General features: G+C 58.0%; 1 protein-coding gene across 6 annotated transcripts in view; it reads left to right on the top strand.

Moving 5' to 3' along the window:
• The first annotated feature begins 337 nt into the window (after positions 1-337).
• Positions 338-20,838, top strand: part of HDAC5 (histone deacetylase 5) — a 28,332-nt gene continuing 7,831 nt past the window's right edge. The window contains exons 1-10 of one of the 6 annotated variants that reach the window (XM_069482683.1): positions 338-418; positions 7,084-7,155; positions 17,561-17,820; positions 17,909-18,053; positions 18,153-18,267; positions 18,536-18,666; positions 18,833-18,979; positions 19,069-19,181; positions 19,491-19,622; positions 19,858-20,080. In XM_069482683.1, coding sequence (XP_069338784.1) covers positions 397-418; positions 7,084-7,155; positions 17,561-17,820; positions 17,909-18,053; positions 18,153-18,267; positions 18,536-18,666; positions 18,833-18,979; positions 19,069-19,181; positions 19,491-19,622; positions 19,858-20,080 — 1,360 coding nt within the window. In that variant the 5' untranslated portion in view covers positions 338-396. Of the gene's footprint in view, positions 419-6,674; positions 7,156-17,560; positions 17,834-17,894; positions 18,054-18,152; positions 18,268-18,535; positions 18,667-18,832; positions 18,980-19,068; positions 19,182-19,490; positions 19,623-19,857; positions 20,081-20,838 lie in introns of those variants that run through there. The other 5 variants (XM_069482681.1, XM_069482682.1, XM_069482680.1 and 2 more) reach the window with 5 other exon arrangements.

Raw genomic sequence — 20,838 nt, 5'->3', positions numbered from 1 at the left:
GCCGTTTCCTATGCCTTGGGCACTAGAAGCCTCATCAATTAGTAAGAGAAGAAACCAGGGTCTGATCAAGATCTGCTGATTTTCTCTGTGCCCCTGGGCAGGCTTCCCTCCCTCTCTTCTCCAGGTATAAACTGACAAGCTCCAAGGTCTCCGTAACTCTCAGATTCCTGAGTTAGGGGCCTCTAACCCTGCTCCGTCTCTCCCCAGGGAAGCCGTTCTGAGTGCCTGACTGCCTCGCCCCGAAGGATGGCCTCGGATGGGCATTAGAGGCACGGCGGCCCCGGGCACCCGTCCCGTCCGTCTGTCTGTTATCGTCTGTCTCTCTTGACATCACCGCAGCTCCACCCCCTCCCGTCCCAGCCCCCAACGCCAGCTTCCTGCGGGCCCAGAGCCGGCATGAACTCTCCTAACGAGTCGGGTAAGAGCTGGGAGGTTGGAGAAGAGCACCCTGGGGTAGCGTTGGATGCAATGGGCCATGTGGGTTCGCAGTCCAGGCCAGCTGACCTTCAGTTTTTGAGCTGTAGGGGAACAAGGGATCAGGAGTGGAGAAGTGTTGCAAGAAAAGGACAGGCAAACCCTGAGGCAGACCTGGGAACTGATGGTCCAGCCTGGCCCTGGGAGGGCGTGGGTCCAACTCTGCCCCCACACTTGTCCTCTCAACTTGGGGGCCTTCGGTTCCAGCTCCACCCTGCCCTGTTAGCCAAGACAGGCAGGCCTGAGTGGGGAAATGTGTGTCCCCGAACCTCTCTGGCCAGTCTGGGATGATGTTGGAAACATTTCCTTACCGTAGCTGAATGCCCAGCTTCCTTTTTGTGGTGGTGGCTTCTTTCCTTGGTGGAATGTTTCTCTGTGTTCCATACTTTTTTCTTTGTGGAGGTTTGCAGAGCCCTGAGACTTAGCCTCTGTGTTTGGGTATGTGGCATTGGGTGGGAGTGGGGTGACGTGTTTGTAGCAGAGTCTTGGCTCTCTTTGGAGTCCAGGTGGGCTACCCCTCTTCCTCTTGGGCCCTAGACATGGTTGATCCCTAATTTGGGGTCTTTTTCTCTGAGATTTCCTATTTTCCTGTGCTCCTAGGACCCTGCCCAGTGCTGTCAGAAATAGTCTATGGGTGGGACTCCAGGCAGCTTCATGTATGGGTGGATCTGGACATGTGCCCATGAGGATATGGCCAAGTGGCCTGAGCTGGACCCTCAGGAGTTTCCCGGAGGGTCCTGGGACACCGTGGTCAGAGTCATGACTGCCTCTCTCCTTGGCTGTCTCCTTCTGCACAGTCTTAAATGTTCACAGTCCATCTTGCTCAACTTTAACTCTCTGTGCCCCATCATGTCCCCCACATCCTTAGGGGTGGAGGGACATCTCTCCTCCTTTTAGAGATAGGGAAACTAGGGCCTAGGATGAAAACCCATTTGCAGGGTGGTACAGAAGCAGCATCGGGGAAGTCCAGCCACCACCTCCCTCCCACCCCCAATTCCATTCCCCATCGTCCCTCCTGTGGGGTTGTGGTTCCCCTCAGATCCTCCTGCCTCTGCCCCTGCCTTCGTTCAACCCGTAGGGGCTGGGCCAGGTGGGCTGTCCAGCTCTGTCTTCCTGATTCCTCCTCTGAGGCTGGGTTGGCAAAGGGAGGAAGAGGCCTGGTGGGTGTTCATCTGTCCCTTGTGCATCTCAGCTGGGCACTGCCCCAGCGTGCTCGGTTGTGCCCGGCAGGAGTGCCAGCTGCGCCTTTCCTCTGAGCCACAGCACTGACCTGTCTCAGAGCCATCTCCAGCCATGGGACTGGGGTCTAACTCTTGGACAAGCGAACAGAAGCTGCCCAGGGGCATCTGTTGGCAGCTTGGGAAGGACATTTCCTAGCTTTGGGATTCTTTCCCTTGCAGTGAAAGGTTATAATAATCAACTCAGGCTAAATGAAGTTACTGGGTTGCCTTTCCAGACACTGTTGGTCCGAGTTCCATGTGCAGCTACTTGTGCTGGAGCTGGCAGGAGTGTGGCGGGAGCTGGAGGTGCCCAGCGGCACAGGCGGCAGGCAGCTTGGGAGCAGCTGCTGAGCCCTGGCCTGGATGGGCTTCCTGAGTGGGCCTGTGGCATTGGCCATGCCTCCTGGCTGGCTTTCCAGCTCCCCCCAGCAGGGGGAGATGCTGTCTTCCATGTGTTGGGGAGGGCAGGGGGAGTGAAGGAGGGGGCCAGGGATTAGGGCTGTTGAGACACTTCAGAGCTGGGGTCACTGGTTGGGGGCATCCCTCTGAGGCCCTTCCCAGAGAATGTTCCTGGGGTTCTGGGACTGGCTCTTCCAGATGTGGGGCTCCAGCTGCCCTGGGCCAGGGAGACGGCCAGCCGCCACCCAGCTCTTCCTCTTTGAGGCACCCAGCATCTGCTATTCCCAGAGCTCAGGCCGGCATCTGGGCTGGGGCTGTGGGTGCCCAGCACCTGGCAGAAGCCTGGAAACCATGTGCCCTGGGGCTCCGCGGAAGTAAAATGAAACCACGAATTGTAGCCAGAGCACGTGGGCATCCACTTCCCTGTGGACAGTCCGCAGAGAGCCCTAAGAAAGAAAGGTATGGGGCCGCGGAGCAGGGGACAGAGCTGGGAATGAGGGGAATGGTTAGTCCCCGGGGCCTGCCCCAGCCCCTGAGCACCTCCAGCCCTCTCCCTGCTTCCCGGAACACTTGCTCCCCTGTCCCTAGGCACAGGACAGCAGGGCTGGGTAAGGGGCGGACAGTTTTCTGCCGTTCCCTCTAGTTCCTCTCAGCGTAGGAGCTTTTCTGTTTGGCAAGTCCTTGCTGAGTGTCACCAACAAGCTCGGCCTGTGGGGGAACAGAAGAAAATACGAGATGGTCTATCCCTGCCCTCACAGTGAACGAGTTAGTGAGAGAGAGTATTTCCGGTGAGGGGCAACAGATGGAGACTTTGAGCGGTTTCCTTCTGGGGCCCACCACCGCGGGAGTGGGAGCCCATCCACGCACCTCTGGGTCGGGCTGAACGCCAGCATTTGACCTTACTTACCTCTTTTGCAGTTCTGGAAGTATGGCAGAGGCCACCGATGGGCTGCCTGCTTCCCTGAGGGGGCCATTCGCTGGTCTCTGCCTTCTCTCTAGGCAAAAGGGGGCTAGGGAATGGAGGCTTGCTTTCTTTTCTGGAACTGATTGTCTCTGCATGTTCTCTTCAGGACATGGGGTTGAAAGACTGACAGAATCTGCCCCGGCCTAGGCTTGGCCCTACCAGATTGTAGGAGCTGCCCTGGGACCTGGGACCCGGGTCCCAGGCCTGCTGTGGTCATACCCTGTCCTCTGTGCCCTTGCCCAGAGGAGAGGGCAAGAGCGAGGCCCGCCCTGCAAGCCAGTCTGGGTGGCGGCAGGGCCCTGGAAGAGGCGACCAGCTTTCTTATCCCCAGCGTGGGAGGGAGACAAGCCTCATGACAACACCTACCTGCCCAGCACCTCCCAGAACCCTCTGCACTTTCTCTCCTTCCCTTTCCCAGGAGGGAGGGCAGCTGCCCCCTCCTTTCTGGGTGACCAGAGAAACTGGGGCATGGGCGTGGGGTGGAGCTTGGAACCTGGGTGTCCTGCCTCCCAGCCTCGGGCTCTGCCTCTAAGCCCCCGGGGAAGGCAGGCATGGAGAAAGTGGGTGAGTGCTGGCAGGGGGCTGAGAAGTGGCCTCCTGGCCTCCCTTCTCCACTAGATGCCCCGGCACACCTCTGTGCTCACTGCAGATGGGCGTCCACTCCCCTCCTTGTCCCTGCTCCATCATTCCACGCTGGTTGGAGGCTTAGACTGGGACAGCGCAGGAGGCAGGGTCAACCCTGAGGGGAAGCGGAAGATGCCAGAGTAGGTGTTCACCTTTTTCCTGGATTTGGTTTCAAATGAGAGGGTTCAGCCAGCACCTGGCCTGGGACCTGGCACATGGTAGCTCCCAGGCCATGCCGACAGGCTCCAGCACGACTGGGCTTAAAAGGCAGGAAAGGATTGGAGGGCAGGCAGGCCTGATGTCTGGCAGCTCACACTCCACCCGGGGTGCTCCTGGGCCAGCCTTGGCTTCTTACTATGCACAAGCAGACCTTGCCTTCTTCCTTTCGGTCGGGACCCCATCCCGGCCTTTCGGACCCAGGAAATAGGAGCCTGGAAGAGCTCAAGGAGCCAGCATTGGGCTCCCCGCCTCCTCTAGATTCAGACTGCAGCCTCTGAGGGAGGGGACAGAGTCACTGTGGTCTGGTGAGGACAGTTGGCTCTGGATGGGATTCATGTGCTTCATGCTTAGTGGCTGCTCTGTAGGGTTTGCGGGATGATGCTTGAGAGCCCTGGGTGAGAGGGGATGAAGAAGAGAAATGAACTGCAAGGAGAGGGGCTACAGCAGGAAGGACTGAGGTTAGATGTTAGGAAGATTTTGTTACATCACTTGAATCTCAGAAAAAAAAAAAAGACACTTGTCTGCACCCCAGGCCTCCTGTCTTATGCCTTTGGAGGGTTCTGGGAGTGGCACTGAGGATTGTCTGGCTGTGTCTGATGCTTCGCTCCTCACTTCCTGGAAGCCGTAATGGCCCTAAGTGCCTGCTCTGGCTTCCTCTGGGTGCCCGTCTCCTGGGTGCGCCGATCTTCCCTAAGCAGGGAGGCTCTGTCTGCAGGCATCTGGCTGCTCCAGGTTCTGGGACCCTGCTTTTAAGTCAAAGTCGTGGTAACTGATGACTTCCTCTTCTCCTGCCACGCTCACCTGTGCCTGGGGGCAGACAGAGAGCCAGGACAGGGCCAGCCAGCCCTTCAGGTTGCTCCCAGCGTGGGTGGGTGGAGTCCTGGCTGGGAGGGGCTGCTGCTCCCAGCGTCTGGGCTCCCTTGAGTGTGCTGCCCATCACCCCACCGATAGGCCCTTGCCTCACCTTCCTCCTGAGAGGGCCTGGCTGGCCAGGACCAGGTTGCAGGAAAGAGTGGTGAACGAGGTCCCCAGACCTACCCTTAGTTGTCCACCAGCACCAGTCCCCTGGGAGAGCACTGCTCCATTGCCTCTTTTCTAGAGTCTGCCCTGACTGAGAAGCTGTGGCCCCGGACCCCCGTTTTGTTCCTGGACCACCACTGGGCATCTCCTGGCAACATATACATCTTGCCACTCCAGGGCCCAGGAAAGCCTGTCTCTGCCACCTCCCCTATAGGTGTGCTCCTGCCACTCCCCACCTGAGGGCAGGAGACCCCTTTGCCATCCCTGGCTGGCAGAAGCTGGCTGGGAAACTGGGCTCCATGAGCTGCAGCCACCGTGTCCTTGGTTGGCCAGTTCCTCCCGGGCACCCGACAGGAGGGTGAGGTCATCCAGTCCAGAGAGAGGACAGGTGTCCCTGGCTCCATGCCTGGAGTAGGGGGCAAGGAGGGGCCAGGAGGGGGCTCTAAAATAGCAACTGTGACATCAGGAAGGCGGAGGGGGATGCAGACCCAGGAATAACCAGGCTATTAAAAGGCTCCAGTGAGGTCAAGGGGCCAAGTGGGATCTCTGTGGCAGTGGGAGGCACAGCTTGAGAAGCAGGGGCAGACCTGCGGTGGGCAGGGCAGGTGAGTGGCACCAGCCCTCATGGTGCACTGGCCCTAGGGCCCAGGGAGCAGGGGCTGCTCTGCCAGGCCTGAGCCTGGCCGGGAAGGGCTGGATGCTGGTAGACTCTCTACTCTTCTTGGAGGGACTCCAACCTCCAGTCTGTTCCTACTTGGGCACTGGGGCTTATTGTACCTGTTAACGGAAACCCTGGAAACCCTGGGGCAGCTTCGTGTATGCCCTTGCATGGAAGGCAGTGAAATGTGGTGGTTGGAGCTCAGACTTGAGCCTCAGACGTCCCAGTGCTACCATGTAAGCAGCTATATGACCTAGGGCAAGTGATTTCATCTCTGTGCCTCGGTTTCCCCATCTGTACCCATCTCTTGAGGTCATCATGCAGAATAAATGAGGTGATGTATGTGATGCTCTTAGTATTGCACTTGGCACATAGCCAGGGAAAGAGCTACCTGTGCTCTGAGAACGGGCAGGTGCTGTCTGGTCCCCTTCCCAGGGCTGGAGCCAGGCCTGCACAGGAAGTCTCCCTGCCCCCTGGAAAGAAGCTGAGCAGCCTCTGGAGGCAACACCCCAGAGTGGGCGGGAGGGAGCTGCCATTTAGCTGCTGTTTAGGGGTCTCCCTGCTGGGTGAGGGCGTGGGGAGACACCTCCCAACTCTGCGGGAGCGCAGAAGTTAAGCAAACCCCAAGGGGCTGTTAGAAGGACTTCAGGAAAGGTGCAAGGTTAGCCCAGGTGGCCATGTCTGCCACCCTCTCCCAGACCCTTCAGAGTCCTTTACCTGCTCTGGATGGCAAGAGGGACGACAGAGGATCGGTCTGGTTTTAGTTTCCAGCCCCTTGCTTGCTTGCTAAGAGTAGCAGCCGGAGCCGCTCCCAGATGCATTGGTACCCTGGCCTGTGCCTTTCCCAAGCCCAGCCTCTGGCCACCCAGCTCTGTGGCCTTGGCCCTGAGTGCAGGCCCTCCCCTTTCCCATCCCCCTTGCCTGGCGCTTCCTCCTGGGGTAGAACACGCCTCCCCCCCATGGGGCCTCCTGGCAGCCGCCTGCGGCTCCCTGAGCATGCTCCACCTATTTATAGACAGGGCCCTCCCCCAACTGCTATTTCTGTCTCCTGCCAGCTGCCGGCGGCTCATTCGGGAAGGAGGAGCAGGGAGCGGGGCCCAGAGCTGTCACCCAGGGCTGGGAGGGAACGCAGAGAGCCCGCCTGCCCGCTGAGCTCCTCTTCCTGTCCCGAGTGCTTAGCCATACCCCAGCTCCAGGAACCAAGGACAGGCGGGTAGCCGGACGCCCCTCTCGAGGAGAGCTAGGCCTGCAGCTCCAGCGCCTCCTGCCTCTCCCGCCGCCAGGAGCGCCCAGCCCTGCCGGATGAGGCGCCTCCCCACAGTGCGGGTCCCAGCGGCAGTGGCCTGAGGGAGCCCCTGAGCAGTGCGGGCTCCACCGACCACCTTCCCTTTGGTCGGCGCCCCGCCTCGGGCGGCCCCTCCCTGGCATGCTGCTGGTGCCCAAGGCTCAGGGGCTCGTGGAGATGCTGCAGACCATCTATGAGACAGAATCCTGTTTCTCAGCAGATGGGATGTCAGGCCGGGAACCATCCTTGGAAATCCTGCCGCGGACTCCTCTGCACAGCATCCCTGTGGCAGGTAAGTGCCTCCGTGTCCCCGCCTGCCCTCTGCCGTTGGGCATCTTTGTCCCTGGGGCTGAGCATCTGGCTCCGAGCCTTGCGCAGATAGAGTCCTGCTCAGATCTTTCTTGAGAGCTTTTTTGAGAATATGCGAGGTTGGGGGAGCCCTGCTCGGACAGAGGTGGGCTTCCCTGCCTGATGCCCCTGCGCTCCTTGCTCAGAGCCTGCCCTGCCCCACGCCTCCCAGCTGCACTCCATCGCATCTCTTCCAGGCCCTGTGGTACCCGGCGGGGTCTGCGCTAACTGCTGGGGGCTGGGGGTTACTGGAGGATCCTGGCCTAGTTGGCACTGTGGTCAGAGGGGAGGAAGTGGGTCAGTGACCTGCCTCCACGCTGCCTGCTCCCCCGGTTTGGGTAGGGGAAGAGGGTGTAGCTGGGTGTCTACAAGCATAGTGGTTACCCCAGCTCCTCTGGCTTGGTTTCTTGGGGGCAGAGGGTTGAGTGCAGTGACTTCCACAAGTCCCCAGTCAGGACTCCTGAGAATTAGACACTTGGGGAGGAGGCTCGATGCCCTTGTGGTCTAGTTAGGCCGAGGCTGGCAGCTGGGATGTTGAGGGGCTCGGCTGCCTCAGCCCCTGGCCCCACCATCTCTCCCCTCCCCAGGCCTTGGTTCATTCCCACCCCCTGAGGATGAAGAGGTGTTACTCTGGCTCCGATGGGCTTGAGAATCCCCTAATCTTGCCACTTTCTCAGCAAGGACTTTTTTGTTCCTTGCTTGGGGGTGGGGTCCCCCAGAGCTGGGCCACTCCTTCCCTTACTCCCAGGAACCTGTTGGCAGCATCAGGCTTTTCTGGCACAGCCTTCCCACCAGGCCGGCACCACAAGATGCTTCCTCCAGGGAGGGGCCTGCTGGACTCGTGCCCGATTGGCCCCTCCTGGCAGTGGCTTGGCACTGGAGAGTGTGTGTGTGTGTGTGTGTGTGTGTGTGTATGGCGTATGGGGAGCCCTGGCTTCTGGATACATGGGTGTGTGCCCCAAACTTCCAACTGGAAGGTGGAGGAACTGTGTGCCTTTATAGGTACCGTGATTTGGCTCTGAGCTGTCCAGGGATAAGGCTGCAGTGGGACTTGGATATGTCAGAGGTCGAATGTTTTGGGAAGATTTGGGAAATCCTTGGAACGTGGCCTGTCATCTGCCTGGGCAGGGATGCCCATGCAGTGTTCTAGTGTAGGGGCACAGCCTTGGAGACCAGCCCTGGAGGGTACTCATGCAGTCCCCTGAGGTGGGGACATAACCCTGGGGACCAGCCTGCAGGTTATCTCCCAGGCTCCTGGGATGGGGTGTAAACATAGAGGGTGGTCCTTGCCCTGGTCTAGTTGAGTCTGCAGTTCTAGCTAAAGACCCTGCCTGCCGGCCCCTAGCCCATAGCTTCTGGGACTCAAGGTGGTGTTTTGGGAAGCGAAGGAATGGCTGTGTAGAGCATCTGCTTAGGGCAACTGTACCCTGTTTGGCATATCAGTCTACCCATCCTGCCCCGTCCCCACTGTCCCTTGCCTATAGCAGCAGCCAGCAGTTGGCCTGAAGTTTCCTCCTCAGCTTGTTCACTTACCTCCTTTCACATTAAACTCCAGAAACATTGTAAGCTGGGACCCCTGCTGCCGTACCCCTTCCCTAAGCCTGCCGGTCCCCGCATGGACCCCAGCCCCTCTCTCCAGATCCCTGTCTCCCCACCTCCATCCTCCACCCCCCACTGCCTGGCCTTCTGAGCGGTGGCTTGGTCCATGCTGGCAGGAGGGAGGCGTGAGTCACCTCAGCGGCTCGGGGAGAGGGCTAAGAATGTTCCCCCTGCGCAGCTCTGATGCCGTGTCTGTGACGCGGCTGGGGACAGATATAGGCCTGGAGCTCGGCTGCCTTGTTTTTTTTTTTGGACTCTGGAATGTAAATAGATGTTTCAAATAGAAACACTTTAACCTTTGGGTTAAAAAAAAATCCACCCCAGATAAACACGGCCATGAGGGCCCAGGCAGCCTGGTGTTTTCCTCCCCACCCCCTCTCCCCATCTCTTGATCCGTCTCCAGACAGGATATGAAAGCTGGTGGCTGAAAAAGCAGGTGTCCAGGGATGCTTTCTTGGGCAATGTGTCTTGCAGGCCTCCCTAGCCCAAGGGGTTGGAGAAAGGGGCTTTCTAGGATGGTGCGTGCCTACCTGCCGCCTCCAGTAGCAAGTCTTTGGAACCCAGTTTTAGGGGGCAGTCTCTGCTGTCTGGGCTGTCTTGTTTGCTGTGATTGCCCAGGACCTAGCACAGTGCCTGGCACATGGATGAATGAATGTTGCATGGGGGGCTGGGGTCCAGGACTGCTGGCAAGATTCCTGGGCTCTATTCTGAGGTTTGGACCTCTGGGTAAGTAGGGACAGCTATAGTGAGTCACCCAGTGGGTGAGCCAGAGCCTTAGCCAGCTGAGCCCATGAAGGATAAGGGCACTCCCTGCTGTTCCTGCTTGAGGAGGGGGACACATCTCAGCTTCCGCTAGTGGCCGTCGGAGGTCTTCCCTGATGGATGGGGTCTCCGCCTGGCTGCCCCACCACAGCCCAGCGCACAGTGGGCACCACCATCATTTAAGCTGGGGACTTTGAATTCTGGTATGAGATTCCCATGGACACAGAACTGGGGAATTCGCTGCCTCCCTTCTGTGAGCCCTGGATCCCCTCCGTCCTGTACTGGGTAGAGCCAATGCCTGGGCAGTGTGCAAGACTTTATGGGAAGGCATGGAAGAGGAGCCTCCATTTCCCACTGAGGGAGGGTGTGAATCCTGCTCGCGCCAGGAAGGAATGTAGTGGATGTTGGGAAGTGCCATGGTGTTCAGGTTTGGCATTGGGGATTTCCCTGGATATTCTTACTCCTGCTCGTAAGACCGTTCCGAGCTTGGCTGTTTGTGTAGGTGTGTGGGTGTAGGGGTGCCAGGAAGGTAGGAAGGGTGAGATTCAGGTGTGGGAGTGGACCTGATATTATAATGCACTCAGTGACAAGGGTATCAGGTTCTTTTTTTGCCTTATTATCTCTTTTAGGAAGGTATTAGTAGCCATAGTTTACAGCTGAGAAGTGTCAGAGAGGTTAAGGAACTTGCCTAAGGTCACAGGGTAAGTGAGAGCTGGGATTTGAACTCAGGTCTCTGTGTAGGGCCATTGCTAATCCACTTTGTTTGTGCAAAGTTTTAAAAGGTGACCCTCCTTCTGGGTGCATACATCCTCATGCCACTGTGCGTGGTTTAGTAATTGGAAGGGAGGCTAGATTTCAGCTCCAACTCTCCCCTCCAGCTGGGTGCCCACATGCAGTGTACAACCTACACAACCTCACGTGGTGGGCCTATCCGTGTGCCTCCAAAGTTTGTGTTCTTAGAGAATAGGGACAATTCTGGCCTTGGGGAGCTCCTAGGGATTCTGAGAGGAGGCCTTGTTTTCTATAAATACTTGGGACCACTTGGTCAATGTTCTCCCTCTCTACGGGGATTTCAGCCCATGGGGAGAAGAGGGCCCAGGAACAAAGTTGAACACCCACCCCCCCACTACGGACAACCTCTCCTGCCCCATCCCCTCCTACCTCATCCCCTCTTCTTGGTTTTGAGACCCTCAGCTGTCCCTTCCCTGCCACACAGCTGCCAGGCAGGAAATCAGATTAACTGTGTCCACAGGCACAGCTGTAACAGCTGTCAGGTTGGCTGCAGCAGTGAGTGCAGGCAGCCTGGGGACACTGTGAGGCAGTGGTTCTCAAACTTTCAATTGCAGCAGAATTGCCAAGGGAATGATTAAAGTGCAGATTCCCAGGCCAGGCATTTTTTTTTTTCCCCCCCTTCCCCCGAAAGGTTCAGGTTCCGTAGGGCAGCCCAGGCACCAGCCACTTTCACTTGTTTCTCAGGTGATTCTGATGTGCGTAGACCGTGCTTGATGGACAGCCTAAGGGCTCTGCGGACTGGGGTCATGGGACCAGCAGCCTGCCAGCGGATGTCATCAGCATCCCTGGAAGGCCCCACTGGGCCTTGGGACTCCTGGGAGAAGGGCCTATGCAGAGGGAGGGAGGCTGTCGCCCCAGTTAGAGGCAAATCCAACTCCCAGCAGCCCGTCAGTCTGGAGAGAGGATGTTTTGAGACATCAGGGAGCAGGTGTGAAAACCCCAGCGGGGTGGGGGATTATGGCAAGTGGCCAGGTGGGCAGGGCGCCCTGATGGACACTCAGGGCTGGGTTGTGTTTGGGGAGTGGAGGCAGATCTGCCCTGGGGGCCCCTGCCATTCCACCCCAGGTGTGGGGCAAACGGTCCCTGCAACAGCTGCAGACTTCGAATGGTTAGTGTGCCTTTTAATTGCCTCTAGCTTTGTGCCCAAGCATTTCCTGGAAATGGCCGGGGTGTAGATGTGAGTCCACTTCTCCAGAAGGCATCCCAAGATCAGCCGCTAACTCCATCTTCACCAGTGACGCATGCTTTGTGCCTTCCACTAGGGCTCAGCGTTCCCTGAGCTTAAGGTCCTTCAGAGTCACAGTCTGCTTCAAGGTTTCCGGGGGTTCTCTCCACTCAGTCCCCTTCCCTCCTGCATTCCTGGGCTCTGGTGTTCTGGGGGCCAACCAGGTGCTCTTGTCTAGATCCCTGGGTCCTTAATGTAGAGTTTGGCTCCTTGTTCTGTCTCTAAGTTTGGGACCAGCCCTCAGTGTTTTCCCTTCTGTTTATTAGTGGGGGCCAGAGACAGCCAGAAGAGCCAGGATTAAGCACTGGGTCTTCCACCTCCTTTCCAGGTGACCTTGGACAAGTCTCGTCCCTCTCTGGCCTCACTTCCTCCTCTGACAGCTGGGGTAGTTGACTTGCTAATCTCCATGCCCTTCCTTCGCTGACATTCTAAGGGTCTCTGAGGTCAGTTTCACTTGCTTCTGCCTTGCAGGAAATGGGGCTTAGGGCCTCCCAAATCCTCACCCTAGGAGAGCGTGGAATCATACTGGGGAGAGAGGTATCTGGGGAGAGAGGTATCGCCTGCAGCAGGGCACGGTGAGATTAGAGACTGGGGAAGAATTTCAGACTGTGTGGAGCTGGGGGCCCCAAGAGCAGGGACCAAAACTCGTGCTCATCTGTGCTAAGTAATGTTTTTGAGGGACAGAAGGGATCCCACTGCTGTGGCCTGAGCCGCAGAGGACACAGTGGCCCTTCTTGGAGATAGTGTGAGACAGCCTGGAAGTGCTGGAGTCGAGAGGAGGCCTCTCCCAGAGGTTCCCCCTCCAGCACTGGCACCCAGCGCTGGCCACTCTGCCTGTGTGGTGTGGCCCCCAGGAAGGGTTTTGTTTGTGTCAGGACCACACAGTGACCTTCTGGAGAGTCTGAAATGAGAGCTAAGGCTTCATTGTGAGCCTGGCATCCTTAGAATCCAGGTGGTCTGTAAGTTGGCCCCACTTAAAATACTTAGTGATTCTAAGTATTTTATCTTATGCACTTTAGAAACATTCGGAGAAGTGGTCCATAGGCTTCACTAGATTGCCAGAGGAGTCCAGGACACAAAAAAGTGTCAGGAGCCATTAATAACAGCCCTGACTAGCACCTCCTGACATCCTCCCAGGCCATGTGCCAAGCTCCTCTGCGTGCGTTCTCGTGCGCCTAGCAATTCTGGGAGGTAGGTGCTCTTCTTACCTGCATTTTACAGATGCCTGCACGGAGCACAGGGAGGGACCTGGTGCCTTGCCCTCGTGAGTGGCGTGCCTGCCTGAAGCCCTAGCGTTCTCTTACCCCAGAGCCCTTGCTCCTACCCACTGTGTGATGCGTGTTCACTTGCATTTACGTGAGGAGTTGTGCAAATTGCTAGGTGAGAGTCAGACCAGCTTGCACATGTGGAAATAGTCTGAATTGTGGTAGAACCTGTTGAGCCTAAATTGGCCTCACTAGTCACATAAGAGCACAGAAATAGATCATGGGAAACTGTCCCTGGTGGGGAGGGGCCATCGAGTCATGGGCTGAGAGTGTGAAATGCTACGCCCCACCTCCTTCCAAACTGCCCGCCTGGCCTTTCCCCATTCTCCAAGGGACGGAGGAGATAATTAGACATGTAAGGAAATTGCTGACTCCCCAGCCTGGCAGGGGAGATCCTGAGGGCCTGGGTGCTGGTGGAGGAGTCTCTCCTCTCCAGAGGGCCGGTTACTCGGGGCTGGCTTGCACTGAGCACACGGCATGCCCGAGTTGGCGGCAGGCTACACAGGTTTGTGTGCAGAGGGAAGCTGCCTGCGCTGGGAGTCAGGACACCTGGGTTTGGATCCCCGTTTTGCTGCTGCTTAGGTGGTGGGGTCTTCTGCACAGCAGCCTCTCTAAGAAGCTCGGTTTCCTGGCCTATGAGATGAGGGGGGTTGGAATAGATGCTCTCAAAGGTCTCTTTCACTCTTTCCCCTCTTGGGAAGGCAGCTCCTCAGATCTAGGGAGTGTCTGCACTGGCCTTATTTCCGTCCCGTGTAGACATTCCAGACAGTTTAATGCCCCCCTCCTTTGTACTCTATGCCCCTTGGGTCCCCTCCTAGCCTTCTGGGGCTGGTGGCTCCTGGAATAGGGTCTTTTTAGAACCAGATGCTAAGCCTCTTGGGTTTGCCGGCTGGGTCCACACACCGTGCCAGCCCCCTCCCCCCAGGTCTTCTCCAGGGGGAACTAAAGGTCCTATTTCCTTGCCAGCCAGGGTTCGCATGTTACAGGGACTCTGACTTGGTGATACTGTCTCCAAGAGAGGGCTTGGAGCTGGGGCATGGCTTGTGGTGCGTTCAGAGCAGGAGGAAGGCTTGGCCTTGCTCTTGGGCAGCTGGATCTGTTTTTTATCGTGAACTCTTGTTCCCAAAGGCACTACTAAAACCTGCTCCTCATGGCCCAGAGCCCCTTGTCTGCCTGGAGACAGTGTCCCTTTGCCTGGATACCCCTTTTTTAGGTAACGCTATGCTGGCAGTAGTCTTGGGGTAGCCCCATCAGCAAGTACATCATCTCCCCCAGAGGACCCTCACTATCCCTCGTGCTGCCTGAAGACTCTCCCATGGGAGCCCCCACTGGGCTGATGGGGTCCCTGGAGAGGAGGGAGGCCCAGCTGGGTGGGAAGGAAGTATCACTAAGGTGTTGCCACCACCCAGTTGTGCCCCTAAGCTGGGCTTCTAGGGCAGCCCCTCCTGAGCCAGAGCTTGTTTCGTGCAGGGCCACTCTGATGGCCGGAAACACACAGCCCTGCCCACCCAGCCTCTCCACGTGGGCAGCCCTGCAGAAAGCCAGAGGACAGAATGGTGTAGCTGCTTGTTCCTGAGGCCACCACTCCCAGGAAGAGGAAGGGTCCAAGTGCCCTGGAAAGAGTAGAGTGTGGAGCAGGGTGGAGGTCCAGGGAGCTTGCTGTGTGGGCTGGCTGGCCTCTCTGGACTCCCTGCAGCTCTCTGGCAGAGTGAGGTCTGGGGGGCGGTGAGGGGAGGGCCTCCCTGGGTCCTTCACTTTCCCTGACCTTTCAAGGGGGCTGGTTTGCTAGCCAGAGCTCCTGACCTGTCCCCTTAAAGGACAGTGCCCCTTCACCTCCCTGCTTCTTTCTAGAGGTTCCCCAACCTTCCTGGATCCACCAGGAGGCGGCCAAGAGCCTCTTCCTATTCCGACACACCCACTTCTCCGTCCAGGTGCTTGGTTCTGATGGCAGCTGCTGCTCATACCAAGCTGGCAGAGGCACAGATCCTCAAGGGGGTGCACGGCCAGCCAGGCTCTAGGTTCTATACCCAGCAGACTGTAATCAGGGGGTTCCATGCCCCACCTTCCCTGACTCCAGCTGAGCAGCCATGGTCCTGTCCATTTTGGATGGGGCAGGTTCTACCTGGCAGACCCCTGGGGCCCCTGCAGGGCCTGCAAATTAATATTCTTGAGTTGCCTGTGCTTACCGTTTGCATGGGAACAAGGCTATGTGGCAGAGCCCTCTGGCCACTCTGCCACCTGCATACCAATGGGGCTGCGGCTCCCGCTGCAGCTTGGCCTGACATCTCTGCTGCTGCAGCAGTGAGTCTGGTGGGAGATTCCCCTCGCCTGAGCCCATGTGCTCTCTGCATCGCTCCTGCAAGGGAAGCCAGCATTGTTGGCAGCAGTTCCAGCCCGAGGCAGGGTTATCTGCTGGGAGCCAGGAGCTCTTGGACCCCTGCCTTTCCCTGGGCGGGCGGGCTGGCATCCGGCTCCCGTAACCCCGGCACTGCCGGGAGCAGCAGGTTGAAGCCCGTCCACCTCTTGGCTGAGTGATCAGAGTGCCCCAGGCCAAGCCAGTCTTGCCTAAGAACAGATCACCCTCCAGCCAGTGTGGGGCTGGGGAGGCCTGAGGTTGGCTGCTGGCTCCTTGCTGCCACTCTGGACTGGGCTGGCTACCTCCAGGAAGGTGCTCTGCCATTTTCAAGGACCCTTCCTCCTGATGCTGGGGTCGGGACATGGGTTGGGAGGGAAAGTGAGTGAGTGCGTGTGTAACCCCACCCTCCTCGCCACATGTGGCCACTCCTGCAGATGTGGCTCTGGCCTTGTGGCCACAGAGTCGTCAGGACGGCTGGCGGGAAACCACAGAGGAATGTGCCCAACCATGCTGGGGGGGACAGGGGCTGGTGGGAACGGAAAGAGACATCCCGCTCAGGCTTTACCTCTTCTACCCCACCCCTGCTCCCGCTGGGTCCCAGAGCCATATTCAGGCATGAGGGTGGCATGGCCTTGGCCTTCAGCAGGCCTTGCTCCTGCCTTGGTGACACTTTGTTCAGTGCTGGGTTTCCTGGAGAGATCCAGACTGTCTAGATAGGTGTAGGGGCCTCTCTTAGCCCACCCTCCCAGCTCCATCTCTGCTCTTTAAAAAAAAACACTTTCTTTCCCCCCTCTCCACTCTTGTGGGATGGTGGTGGGGGCCTGGGGGGAGGCCTGCTCATGATGGCAGAAGGTATTGGCAGCCCTCAAGAAATTGGGGTCCTTTCTCCTCCAGGCCTGGGCTGGAGTGGGCCACGTCTTCCCAGCCTCTGTGACCTCCCTGGCTGTATCAAGGAAAGTAAGGGCTTTCTTTAGAGAAAGAAGTAAAAAGAAACAAGATGGGTTGGCCCTGCCTCTCTCACTTCCTCCTTCCCAGGCAGTGGTATCCTGCCTTCCCCTTCCTGCTGGCCTCTGGAGGCTTTGTGGGGTGTGGGCTGGGCTTGGGGCTCCCTGCTGGTGTAGTGTTTGCCCCGTTGCCCTGGCAACCACTGGGCAGGGATGGGGAGAGACATTCAGTGACCAGAGGACAGTGTATAGGGACCAAGAGGTGGAGACCCAGCCTTCCCATAAGCCCCTTGGAGTGCAGAAGGTTCCAGGGGGCTTATGGGAAGCCCACTGTCCACGTGGGGTTAGGACTCAAGGTCTTGGAACCCAGCAGGCCCTGGACCACCTGCCCCTCCCCAGCTGGTTCTCCGGGACTACAGTTCTGAGATCTCTGCTGAAGCTCCCGCCCTCCCCCTGCCCTTACCCTTCTTCCTGTCTGATTCCCTTTCCTTTCCTGTCTCCTCCTCCCACCTCCTCCCTGCGCCTGCCCGCCCATCCTCTCATCCCCCTCCCCCCAGGCACAGCTGCTGTTTGGCTCACTCTATATATAGCGGCATTTTCAGGGTAATTACAATAAAACTGTTGAAAGGAGATAATCCAGCAAAGGAAGCAAGTCTGACTCCCAGCCCCCTCCCGTCCCTGGCTCAGTGCAGCCCTGCACCCCTTTCCCTGAGGCCTCCTGTTCCCACCCCACTCCCATTGCATAGCCCATCCCTCCTCCCCTCTCTGCCCCAGCTGGGTGTGAGGCAGAGAAGAGGGGAGAGGGTGGGGATGTCCAGGAGGTCTCCGCAGGCTTCTCCTGGGCTTACCAAGGACCCTGGCTGTCAGCACCATCAGTTCTAAAACCAACCTCTGTGCCTCAGTTTCTCTTGTTGTCTGGGCTTTGAGGGGGGCATGGCATTGAGAGATAGGGAGAGGGTATAGCACGGTGGTTAAAAGCAGTGGATCTGGTTCTTCGATCACCTGGCTGTGGCTGGTCATTACTTAAACTTCTCTAAACCTCAGTTTCCTCATCAGTAAAATGGGGCAATAGTAGCACGTAAGTCATAGGTGACTATGACTTTTCAATGAGTCATTCACGTAAAATGCCCAGAGGTGTTAACTGTTAATAACGGTATCATGTGCTGAGTACTCACAACCTGCTGGGACTGTGCTTCATATTTACGCATATTTTCTTATTCAAGTTCATGGCTTCAGCTTCCTTTTTAGTTAAGCAGAAGGCTGCATCCATAGAGCAGAAGGACTTCGTTTCCCCCCTCTCTCTGTTCTCCTTGAGTCTCCTAGTCCCTGGTAGCTGTCTGGGCCCCAGGCATGGCTGGGGTCTGAGACTGGGCCCACTGACCCCTTCTTGTCTCTTCTGTCCACAGTGGAGGTGAAGCCGGTGCTGCCAGGAGCCATGCCCAGTTCTTTGGGGGGTGGGAGTGGAGGCAGCCCCAGCCCTGTGGAGCTGCGGGGGGCTCTGGCGGGCTCTGTGGACCCCGTGCTGCGGGAGCAGCAACTGCAGCAGGAGCTTCTGGCGCTCAAGCAGCAGCAGCAGCTGCAGAAGCAGCTCCTGTTCGCTGAGTTCCAGAAACAGCACGACCACCTGACACGGCAGCATGAGGTCCAGCTGCAGAAGCACCTCAAGGTGAGCGAAGGGAGGCGCGGGGGGGCTAACCAGACCTCTGACCCCCGCCCGGGCCCGGCTCACCCCTGCCTCCCTGGCGCCCCTGCAGCAGCAGCAGGAGATGCTGGCGGCCAAGCGGCAGCAGGAGCTGGAGCAGCAGCGGCAGCGGGAGCAGCAGCGGCAGGAGGAGCTGGAGAAGCAGCGGCTGGAGCAGCAGCTGCTCGTCCTGCGGAACAAGGAGAAGAGCAAAGAGAGTAAGGCGGGGCCTCCTGGGGCTGCTGCCATGGCCGCCTGCCCCCTGCCCACAGGGGCCTGGCCCCAAGCACCCAGGTCCACTGTACCCTGTCCCGCAGGTGCCATTGCCAGCACCGAGGTAAAGCTGAGGCTCCAGGAGTTCCTCTTGTCGAAGTCAAAGGAGCCCACGCCAGGCGGCCTCAACCATTCCCTCCCACAGCACCCCAAATGCTGGTAATGGCCCTGGGCAGGCATGGGTGGGCAGAGGTGCGCTGCTCAGGGGCTGCCTGGCTGCAGGGTGGCAAGGGGCTCCTGCCCTGCAGCCATGTACGGGCCCTGCGATCTCTCCTAGATGAGACTCCCACCCATGGTTTCTCTCTTCGTTTCCCTCCCCAGGATCCATGTCCCAGTAGACTTTTCATACATGTAGATTGCTAGGTGGCAGGTTCACCGGGCTGAGTGATAACTTGGGTCTGCTTTCATCCCCACTGCCCCCCCCCAGGGGAGCCCACCATGCTTCTTTGGACCAGAGTTCCCCTCCCCAGAGCGGCCCTCCTGGGACGCCTCCCTCCTACAAACTGCCTTTGCTTGGGCCCTATGACAACCGAGATGACTTCCCCCTCCGTAAAACAGGTGAGTGAGTGCCCAACCTGGCGTCCCAGAACATGGCTCTGGGAGGTAGAGGTGGGCACGTGGAGGGGGCAGGGCTGCCGCCTGAGCTGGCCCCACCGTGGTGCGCCGGGCTGCAGGTGTGCGCCCATGTGTGCATGTATCTGAGCCCCGGCTACCTTCTCTCCAGCCTCTGAACCCAACTTGAAAGTGCGTTCGAGGCTAAAACAGAAGGTGGCAGAGCGGAGAAGCAGTCCCCTCCTGCGCCGCAAGGATGGGACTGTTATTAGCACCTTTAAGAAGAGAGCGGTTGAGATCACAGGTGCCGGGCCTGGGGGTAAGGGCTGCTCTCCTGTCCCGGTTCTAAGGGTCTGGGAGTGGAGGGTGGCTCAGAGCAGGCCCAGGTGACAGCCACTTCTCCTGTAGCATCGTCCGTGTGTAACAGTGCGCCAGGCTCCGGGCCCAGCTCTCCCAACAGTTCCCACAGCACCATCGCTGAGAACGGCTTTACTGGCTCAGTCCCCAACATCCCCACAGAGGTACAGGCCTGGCTGAGGGTGGGGTGGGGCTGGGACAGGGCTGCTCTCCTTCCCTTGGAAGAAAGAATGCAGCTTCTTTCAGTTTGGCTAGGGGTTCCCAGCAGAGACCTTTCTGTCCACATGATAGGCTGGAGGGTCCTTGCTTGGACTCATTGTCTTGAAAGGGGCATTTGTCCCATGGGACCATGAAGGGCTCTGATCTCAGACTCCCCCGGTGGAGGTTGGGGGGCACCTTTCAGAGACCTTGGCCTCCACCCAGGTTGCCTCCTTTGCCTGCTCTCATGCCTGTGTCTTCCCACTGCTCCCCAGATGCTCCCCCAGCACCGGGCCCTCCCTCTGGACAGCTCCCCCAACCAGTTCAGCCTCTACACGTCTCCCTCTCTGCCCAACATCTCCCTAGGGCTGCAGGCCACAGTCACTGTCACCAACTCGCACCTCACCGTAAGTACATATGGTGGGCACAAACCTTCCATCCTCTCTCTGGTGTTGAGGTCACCGGTCCTGGATGCGCCCAGCTGGGGCTTTTACCCTCCCAGGGCCCTGAGGGAGATTAGATGGCCCTGCCCAGAGCTGGAGGGTGGACAGAGAGTTGATGAGGGATACTGATCCAAAGCAGGCAACTCTGGGGCGGCATAAGCCCCTCTTTCATCTCCCATCTCCCTCCACCCCTCGCCAGGCCTCCCCAAAGCTGTCGACGCAGCAGGAGGCCGAGAGGCAGGCCCTCCAGACCCTGCGGCAGGGTGGCACGCTGACGGGCAAGTTCATGAGCACATCCTCCATTCCTGGTTGCCTGCTGGGAGTGGCCCTGGAGGGTGACACGACCCCCCACGGGCATGCCTCCCTGCTGCAGCACGTGCTGCTGCTGGAGCAGGCCCGGCAGCAGAGCACCCTCATCGCTGGTGAGTGGGCAGGTGGCTGTGCCAGGGAGGGGCTCAGGTTGGGACCAGCAATCAGGGAGACTTCAGCCTTGTCACAGTTCCCCTCAACAGCATCACTGACTTCTCCCACATTCCGGAAACACTGAGTACCTGCAGGGTGGCACACACTATTTCTTACAAAATCTGCCATCGTGGAGTTCGCATTCCAGAGCAGTTGTTAGTAGAAACATGACATAATCTGTGTACGTAATTTCTAGTAACCACGTAAAAAAGCAGCAAATGGGATTAATTTTATAACATATATTTAACTCAGTATCCAGGACATTTCATTAAAACATGTAATAAATATGCCGAGTTATCAATGAGGTAGTTTACTTTTTGTTTCATACTAAGTCTTTGAAGTCAGGTGTATATTTCATACTTGCGGTGCATCTCAATTTAGACAGGCCGAGCTTCAAGGGCCCAGAAGTCATGTGTAACTAGTAACTATGGGACTTGACAGCACAGCTTTAGACAGCCTTTAAGTACCTGTTGGCATCAGAAGAGGTTCTGCTTGAAAGATACTTGATCCTGGCCCCAGGGCTTCCCAGCCTGGTGGGATCCATGGAAGGATCCAGCCACGATCAGGGAGGTTTTGTTGCAGTTGGGATGAACTAGTCATTGTTCACTCACAGGGAGGGCCCAAGACTACACGTGCACTTAGTTAAGCAACTCAGAGGGAGAGAATGGTGAATTCAGGAAGGCTTGCTGGAGGCGGTGTGTCTGAGCTATGAAGCTGT

Source organism: Eulemur rufifrons, chromosome 9 (genome assembly GCF_041146395.1).
Source record: "Eulemur rufifrons isolate Redbay chromosome 9, OSU_ERuf_1, whole genome shotgun sequence".
In the NCBI taxonomy this organism is placed as follows: Eukaryota; Metazoa; Chordata; class Mammalia; order Primates; family Lemuridae; genus Eulemur; species Eulemur rufifrons.
The sequence above is the reverse complement of the archived record's forward strand: the minus strand, read 5'-3'. Positions and strand labels throughout refer to the sequence as shown.